Here is a 9,337-nt window from a genome sequence, read left to right on the forward strand (position 1 = left end):
GCCTGATTGTAAGGAGCAGGAGTCCTGCTGTCTGTCCTGAAGGCTCCTCTTGGGGCCACGGGTTGGTAGCGCTCCAGGAGCAAGCACCAGGGCTCCCCAGCGTCGAGTGCGGCACACCCCACTGTCCACTGACCTTCGGCTCCTTCACTACGTTTTGTGGGGATTCCCAAGTCCCCAAACTCCTCCGGCGGGCCAGGAACATCCCTGTCCCTGTCCTTAGGACGACAGAGGCCCAAAGAAGTCTGACTCGGGCCTTCCACCCAGGCGGAGCCACTGCCCGGCACGGTGGCCCTCAAGCAGGGCACTTTGCCAAGGCTGACCACCCACTGGGCTCGGGGGCACAAGGTGCAGGCGGAGGACCTACCCCGGGACCACCTCACAGCAGGAGAGGGCGCCAACCTAAACCCAGTCCCGGAAATGGGGCAAGTGGACTTGGAAAAGGCGCCTCAGAAGCAGGGCCGGGCCAGAGCTTCCCAAAGATGGGAGCAGACCCCAAACTACATTAGGAAGATCTAGGCACAAAGTCCCGACAGCACCCTAGAAGGACACCGCTTTGGGGTCTGCTGTGCGTGGAGAGGGGTAGGCAGTGATGGCAACTGGTCCCGTGTAGCCCCTCAAACAAGGAAGTGAGTGGGGACCTGAGGAAGAGGGAGCTGTCCAGACCGGGCGGGGGGTGGGGGCTTGGACAGAGGACCCTGACATGGGAGTCGGAGTCGGGAGGGGTGGGGTTTCGGGCTCCGGCCCCCTGGGAGCGCAGTGAGCGAGTCACCGAGTGCAGCCCCTCCGCTACCTAGGGCTGCAGAGGCTGCTGACCTGTGACGCCCGCCAGATCGCGGCCCACAGGCAGCGGGTGCAGAAGTAGCCACACCCAGAGCACACCAGGGCCTGGCCTCGCACCCAGCTCATCCGCCCTGGGGAAGTTGGAGCCTGAGCTGGGCCTTCCCGAGGCCACCTACAGAAGGTGGCTTGTGAGCTGGGGCGGGGCCCGCGAATTCTGCCCTTGCGAATTCTGCCCTTCCGCCTTCTCCCTTCCTGGTGCCGCGGGTCCCTCCTCCCTTTTTACTCCTACATTCACATTTTACACAACTCTACCTGAGAAAGCCAATGACCTGGAAGTAAAAGTGAGAAATTGGAAAACAAGACTCGTTAAAGAGCAGGCCTGGGAGGCGAGGACACCTGCTTTTCCCTGTGGTGTGCACCCACGTGAATAAAATAATCCTTTAGATGGAGAGTTTTCTGCCGGAGCAGACTGGTAAATGTCACAGCTCTGAATTAGTCCTCGTGTGCTCTAGGAAATGGTTCCGGACCCTTTAAGTATTTTCCCTTTGCCAGCTACTGGTAGAGGACACTGGAGAAGCATTTCCGGAGGGACGCTTGCTTCTGGCTCTGGCGGGCCCCCAGAATTTGGCTTCTCAGGCCGCAGGTCCTGGGAGCAGAGCAGCCAGCAGCTCCCCAGCAGAGCGCCTCAGCGGGCTGGCTCCCAGACACTGCCCAGACCGCGGGAGAAGTCCAGGAAGTCCTGGGAGGCAGATTTCCGCACATTCCACCCGCGAGGCTCACAGTGGCTGCCGCCCTTCAGTGGGCCACGCGCACCCTCTCCCTCCCACAGTGTCTGCATCCCAGACCTGCTCTCCCCTGCCCTGGTTGCTGCAATCCCGCCTCACCTCATTGTATGAAACCCTCCCTGCACGGGTCCCAGCTGGTGCAAGCAGCCAGGTCGTGCTGTGCTTGGTATCTGGGTGCGGGGACTTCTTAGGCCCTGTATCTCCTGCAATCTGCCCAAAGCCACGACGTGAGGAGGGCCGCTGCTGTGTGATACAGATGCCACGGGGTGGGGGGGGGGGACTTTGTGCCCAATGCCTTACACTTTAATAATCGATACAAGTCTTCAGTCCATTATGAAAGCTCAGGCTGGGCGTGGTGCTACACACCTGTAATCCCAGCACTCGGGAGGCAGAGGTAGGACCGCAGCCTGAACTACAGAGCGAGACCCTGTCTCAAAACACTGGATTTCTGCAAGACCTTGCCCCGGCTCTTCTACACGAGTCCAGGAACTAACAAGAAGGATTCCAAATTCCCTTTCAGCATTCATTTTCCTGGGGTATTAGGTAATCTAGAAATTCTTTTCTTTATTTCCGTTTTACTTTTTCAGTACTATGGGTTGAACCCAGGGAGCACTGAGCTCCATCTCCAGCTCCTTTTGTTTTTTAATTTGAGACAGGCTCTCACTAAGTTGACCAGGCTGGGCTCGGATTTGCCATCTTCCTGCCTCAACTTCCTGGGTATGTGGGGTCATAGGGAGGACCTGCCACGACCCCTTGCTCTTGGCCCATACAGATGGGCTTGGACTGCAGGAGGGACAGACGGGCCGGGGATGTGGCTCAGTGGTGCTGCTGCCTGCCTCACAAGCTCAAGGCCCCAAGTTCGATCCCCGTACCAAGAAGAGACGAGAGGCTCCAAGATGAGCCAGGAGCTGTTGCATGGGCCTCATGAGCTAAGTGGTAAGGAGTAAAAAGGAGAGCACAAAACACCAGCCTTTTCCTGAGACCTAGCCTTTGAAGTCGGACTACCAGGTAACTTGCTGAAGTCATTTGTCTATCTGAAATTCAAATTTACTGGTGTCCCAGGTATTTTGCTTGATCTGATTTCTAAGCCTGGCAACTCCACTTTGATGACACACCTTCAAGGCCCGTTGCCCAACTCAGAGGCCTCCGGTCCAGAAACTGGCATTAACCCCAGCCCCTCGCCCAGCCCAGCCCATCCATGGCTCCCTTCCCAGTCCAGGCCTCCCGGACTTGGGACTTTCTTTCTTTCCTCTTCAACACTGTCAACTGCTCTCTCCTTGCCCTGGGCTTCCTCTCCCCAGGCCTGGCTAGGAAGCTGGTTGCATTTGCCTCAGCTACCTCCTTTCCTGGTCCCTTCCTTAATAAGCTCCCAGCCTCTCCTTAGAGTGTTATCTTTAATCAGCAGAGAGTAAGCTACAGGGAAGCAACAAGAAATGCAGAAGACTTTACAGTCATGACAACGGGGTCTCGGGTTTATGCACAGTGACCACCATTTCCCGTGAGATTCAGATGCCTCGCTCTCCTTCTGGGAGATGAATCCAGAGGCTGAGCCCCCTTTGCTGCCCCCCAGCCGCATTCTGCATGGGAACTTGTACCTATCCCGTGCCCAGGAGAACTGTGAGCCGCTGGAACACACTGCAGCTTAAGGGGTAGATGCCAACATACTGAAAAGCCATGAAACAAAACTAAGAGAACCTTCGTGACATAAGAAAAAATGAAAACACATATAATTTTTAGGTTGTCTTATGATAGTTAAATGCACACAAAATGTCCCTCTCTGCTTTTAAGTACACTTATACTGCATGAGACCATTTCCACTATCCACCTCCAAAATTGTTTCATCTCCCCAAACTGGGACTTTATGCTCATTAAACAATGACTCCCCATTCTACACCTCTGCAATCCCTGTTCTACCTTTTCTTTTTTTCCTTTTGTGGTGCTAGGGATCAACGCAGGGTCTCAGGTGCTAGGCAAGTGCTCTGCCACTGAGCTGCATGCCAGCCCCTGTCCTGCATTTCATCTCGAGCAGTGCAGGTACCGCATACAGGCAGAAATCATACATTTGTCCTTTTAGCCCAGCATGGAGGCACATGCCTGTAATCCCAGCACTCTTTGAAGCTGAGCCAGGAAAATCACAAATTCAAGCCCAGCCTGGGCAACTTAGCAATATAAATTTTTTTAATAATTTTTTTAAGGGGTTCAGGGATTTAGCTCAGTGGTTTCACCGCCTGCCTTGAAAGCACAAGGTCCTGAGTTCGATCCCCGGTACCAAAAAAAAAAAAAAAAGAATTATAAGGGCTGAGGGGCTGGGGATTTAGCTCAGTGGTGCTGCCGCCTGCCTCCCAAGTGGAAGGTCCTGAGTTTGATCCCCAGTACCCCCCCAAAAAAAAGAATTAAAAGGGCTGGGGATGAGCTCAGTGCAAAGGCCTTGGGTTCAAACTTCAGAACTGAAGGAGGAAAAAAAAGACTGGCCTGGGCTACACAGTGAGACTCTGTCTTAAAATTGGCCTTTTCTGGCTGGCTTATTTCACTTAGCATAATATCATCAAGATCTATTCACGTCTGGGGCCGGGGATTTAGCTCAGTGGTTCTGCCACCTGCCTTGCAAGCGCAAGGTCCCGAGTTCCATCCCTGGTTCCCAAAAAAAAAAAATGTTCACACTCAAAACTGCATATTGGAATGGATTTAGAGTCATCATAAGGGACACAAAATTATGAAGTTATTTTATGTCGTCAGCACATGCCACCTGACTGCTAGTTCCAGATGGCTTTCTTTACCTAAGCATACTAGACTCATTGGCTATAAATGTTTTGTCTACGAACTATTTGTCCATGGTTCTGGAAAGTTCCAGTTTCAGCCCTTCAGTTGTGAACCACTAATCATGCGCATGAATAAGTGTACAGATGGACAGGAAATATTTCATCTCATTGAAAGAAACAAAACCACACTTTCAGAAGAGCCGGGGTACACGAATTGAATGTACTTTGGCGGCTTCAAAGGTAGAAGCCAAGCTCATTAAAACTGTTGAATGTGTCAGAGACCACCTCCCAGTTCCCTACTCTGTATAATTTAACTACAAATCAAATCAAATCAATGTATCATGATACCTTGGTGAACATGTTACACATTGCTCAGCAATCAACATTTGTACTACAGTCCATTAATGGGAAAAATAGCTGATAGATATTGTAAATAGGAAGTTAGAATCTATACTGGACTTAAGGTCTTTGTCTGTCTTTTTTTTTTGGTACGGGGGACTGAACTCCGGTCCTTGCAATTGCGCAGCAGGTGGCGAAACCACTGAGCTAAATCCCCAGCCCCTACCTCTTTTATCTTATCCAGACTCCTTAGACCAGGTAGTGCTCACACCCTTCTTTAATCCTAGTGCCCTCGGGCCCAGCCCCACCATGAGTCAATCACACACTCTAGATTCAGCCACCTCTGGAAAAAAAGCCCCATCTCATCTGCTTGAGGCTTTGGAGGGACAACTAGACACAAACCATAACAGTTCTGCACAAAATTTGGAAAACTGTAGATTAATAGATCTATTGAGGATAACTCAAGCATTAGTTTTTCTTTTTTGGCACCGGGGACTGAACCTGGACCTTGCACTTCCAAGGCAGGTGGTGGAACCACTGGGCTAAATCCCCAGCCAAGCCTTAACTTTTCTACATTTTCAAAGTACAGTTTTCCATAAAACTCAGAGAATTACTGTTTAATTACTTGAAAGTCAGTGTGCGACTGAGCGAGACTGCCAGCCTGATCGGTGCCCTTTCAGTGCTCCCTTCTGCTTGCCTGGATAAAGCTGTGATGTCCCGAATTGAGGCACTTTTGCCCCAGTGAGACTCAGTGACCTGAATGACTCTGCCATATCAGTTTTACAATGGGTTCACATGATCACATGTATTTGGGTGGAATTACTGGGAAACAACTGAGAGGACTTCAAAAACTAGATCACTAGAGTCGTCGGAGATTACAGCAGAGCAGCAGGTTTGCCTCTTTTAGGGGAGGAACTTAAATTTTTAAAGGGAGACTGTTTTCATGAATTGGTTCTCAAAGAGACCATTGCTGCTTTGCAGTGTTTGATGGATGAAATCAGTTACACAAATGTTGCAAGGATTGCATCTTCTATTTCTAGAACTACTTCAGTACTTCGCTGCTTGATAGTATAGCAGCAGTGGTTGTTCACCAGATTGAAAAGATCCATCCTTTTTTTTTCCCATTAATTTTATTGGTACATTTTAGGTACACAATATGCTGACATTCATTATTGGGAGTTTGCACCTTTACATAATATATCTTGGTTCTTATTGTTTTCCCCCTTCCCCTGCCCTCCCTTCAATCCCTCTACCCCTCCCTACTTACAAAGACTTTGTTTCCATTTTTTTCTTTTCTCATATTTTTCAATCCTTGCTATTATTCTTTCATTCAATATCTTGAACTGTGATCCACCTCAAAGGGACAAGTTTTTTGGAATGTGCATGCAAGGCCTTCATTCTCACTTAGGTACATTGGATTTTCTCATGTTAGTGTTTGTTGGTTTCTCCGAATATTTTCCAGTAGATCTGCCAAAGGCAATTTTTAACATCCAGTTCTTAGATTGAGAATCAGATTAGATTCTCAACTTGAAATTTTAACTTCATCTCTGAGTAGGAGGGTCCATTTTTTGTCTTATGGGGTTGAATAGTGCTGTGTTTCTGGAATGCCCTGAGTTTCAAATTCCATGGTTTCATGACCACTTTTGTCAACAAAAGTATAATAAAGATATCGGCAGCATGAATGGAGCACATCAGATTTATGAAATTCTAGCAGAGACCAGCTATTCAGTTAAGTACTATTATCTAGAATATATAAAGAGCTCAAAAAAATTAACACCCCCAAATTTAAAGACCCAATGCAAAAATGGGAATCCGAAATAAAGACACTTCTCACATGAAGAATTAGAAACAGCAAATAAATATACGAAAAAATGTTCAACATCACTGGTCATTCCAGAGATGCAAATGAAAACAACACTGAGATTCCATCTCACTCCAGAAAGAATGGCTGCTGTCAAGAAATCAACTAATAACAAATGCTGGTGGGGCTGTGGGGAAAAGAGGAACCCTTCTGCTGGTGGGAGTGCAGACTGGTGCAACCTCTGTGGAAATCAGTGTGGAGATTTCTGAAAGAACTAAAACTAGGGGCCGGGGATTTAGCTCAGTGGTTCTGCTGCCTGCCTCGTAAGCCCACGGACCTGAGTTTGATCCCCAGTACCAAAAAAAAAAAAATATAATAACTTTTTGTGAAATAGTCCTCACTTTTAAAAGGAAAATCTGCTATGAAAAAACATTTAGAAAATTTGGGTTATTGTGTAATCCAGACTCCTCACTTTGAGTGGAACTCTATGGCACTATCAATCAAGGGTGCTCCCATGGACTGCCTGAGACTTGTATTTGGAGAAGGGAAATCATGATTGTCATTTTTATTGAAAATGAGTTTTGTGGGTTTTTTGCTTAAATTCTTTTATTGGTACATTTTAGGTACACAATACGCTTACATTTATCATTGGGTGCTGTACCTGTACGTGATGTATCTTGGTTCTTATTTTTCCCCCATTACCTGTGCGCCCTTCCCTATTTACAGAGACTTTGTTTCCATTTTTTTCTTTTCTCATAATTCTTCCTTTCCCTTCCCCTCCCATTTCCCCTACCCCTTTGGACCTTTTCTTCCTATGAAAATAAGTTCTTATGGTGTGTCACATTTGTATGCGTTATACTTAAGGGCCCTGACTCGGTTAAAAACAGTAGGCACAAATATCCAGAGGTGGGAAAAAACCCTAAATTAAACAAGATAAAATAAAATAAAAATATACCCTTTAGAAATATAGAACTACATATAGCATGAGTATAATACGGTTTCCTTATAAATTAACATGGGAAGGACAACTGGGGATATTAGCTCTTACTTGGAGAAAACAAGAAGCATCCAGTCTGAAAAGTGGTTCCTCTCCCGCTCCTGAAGTCTAGGTGTTCAAAGCCCGGCCTTTCAGGCCCAAGAACTACAACTCCCAGGGGTCGCTACGCCCGGCCTCGGGCCCGCCCTCGGCCGCGACTCCATTTCCCAGCGTGGGCCGCACAGAGTCTCTCCGGCGCCCCGCCGTGGCCGACTTCTCCGGGTTCTAGTTCCCGGCGGCCCTCGCGGCCGGTTCCGGACGTCGGGACTGTTCGTGATGGCGGGGGCTGGCTCTGCCGCCGTGTCCGGGGCAGGGACGCCGGTGGCGGGGTCCACAGGCCGCGACCTCTTCGCAGAGGGGCTGCTTGAGTTTCTGCGGCCGGCGGTGCAGCAGCTCGACTCCCACGTCCACGCCGTCAGGTGCGGGATGGGCCTTGGGCGGGGCCTCGGCCTGGGTTTGCGGGGCGGGACCAGGAGAGGCGGAAGCGGGGCGCGAAGACCTGGGAGGGTGCTCCGAGGGGCGAGGACGGCGCGGGGCTGCCCGCCGCTGAGGCGCTTGTCTCGGTACTGAGCAGTGCTGTGTGTAGACCTGGTTCTGAGTTGCGTGAACTGACCTCTTTGCAGAGAGAGCCAGGTGGAGCTTCGAGAACAGATTGACAACCTCGCTGCAGGTGAGTGCACTGCGCGGATTCCAGAAAATCTCCACCTCCTGTTCAGGACCTTTGCATTTGGCTCATCTCTGGGCTAGGTTTTGTCCCTTGCTACCAGAACATCAGGGCTGCCGACGGACTTAGGAGAGTGGAAGGGAGTGAAGGGAAGGTGACCGGCTCACGCAGATGCAGGTGTTTTCCACCCCATGAATCTAGCCGACTTTCCCTGAGAGCCAAAGGTGAGTCATTGTTTGTTGGACCATTCTTCCATCCCTAGAACTGTGCCGAATCAATGAGGATCAGAAGGTGGCCCTGGATCTGGATCCCTATGTTAAGAAGCTGCTTAATGCCAGGCGTCGAGTTGTCTTGGTCAACAACATCCTACAGAATGCCCAGGTAAAGAATTTCCTAACAGCAGTTCTTTGCTGTGCTTTGTAGGTCTTCAGCACAAGGGAGTTTTCCTGTTGGCCGTAATAAACTCAATTCTCAATATCCAGTTGCTGTCAATTTACATTCTCACCTGTACTTTGGAAAGCACTGAGACACTAAGCTCAAGATATTTCTCAGTACCTACCCGACTAAACCACCTGAAGCCCTTCACAGCAATCAGGTTCCAAACCTTCCTGTCTTGTAGGAGCGGCTCCGGCGGCTAAACCATAGTGTTGCCAAGGAAACAGCCCGAAGGAGGGCAATGCTGGATTCAGGAGTTTACCCCCCTGGTTCCCCAAGCAAGTAACAGGACAGAAGATGGGCATGTGACCTGAGAGGCACAAGTAGCATCCCCAGCTGCCTTGTCTCCAGGCGGGAGATCCCGGAAGCAATCCCTATAGACCTTCCCCACCAAAAAGGCACCCCTGTGGTTTGCCTGAAGAAGGCCATTAAGAAACCTACGTTAAGCAACACTTGGGCTCCCAGAGGACTTACGCTCTAACTCTTTGCTTCCAAGAATCAGCTGAGGCCTCTACATCTTTCCAGTTATACAGCCAAAGCTCACCTTTTTCAGGCCTAGTTAACCAGTGGAGCATCCTTAGAGCTGGGCAGCACTGTGGCGTCCAACGTCATTCCTTTGTTTACACTGAGAGTTTGGAGGACAGCCTGTTTGCCCTCCTCCTGACCGCATTGGCTTGAATACAGTGGCAGTAAAACTAGAACCATTTAATTCAATAAATGCTTAAACAGTATTCCAGT

At 49.4% G+C, this 9,337-nt stretch overlaps 1 protein-coding gene and 1 pseudogene across 1 annotated transcript; both read left to right on the top strand.

Moving 5' to 3' along the window:
• The first annotated feature begins 3,097 nt into the window (after positions 1-3,097).
• On the top strand, positions 3,098-6,743 carry LOC106008381 (FAST kinase domain-containing protein 1, mitochondrial pseudogene; annotated as a pseudogene).
• Positions 6,744-7,708: 965 nt separating this feature from the next.
• Positions 7,709-9,330, top strand: Snapin (SNAP associated protein). Its single transcript, XM_004871425.4, has 4 exons — positions 7,709-7,919; positions 8,124-8,170; positions 8,427-8,545; positions 8,784-9,330. Exons 1-4 carry the CDS (start codon positions 7,777-7,779, stop codon positions 8,883-8,885), a joined length of 411 nt encoding a protein of 136 aa, XP_004871482.1. The 5' UTR covers positions 7,709-7,776; the 3' UTR covers positions 8,886-9,330.
• The last annotated feature ends 7 nt before the right edge of the window (positions 9,331-9,337 follow it).

The sequence above is a fragment of the Heterocephalus glaber genome, unplaced genomic scaffold (genome assembly GCF_053883595.1).
Source record: "Heterocephalus glaber isolate CG9 unplaced genomic scaffold, H.glaber_assembly_v1.0 deba00001795, whole genome shotgun sequence".
NCBI lineage: Eukaryota > Metazoa > Chordata > Mammalia > Rodentia > Bathyergidae > Heterocephalus > Heterocephalus glaber.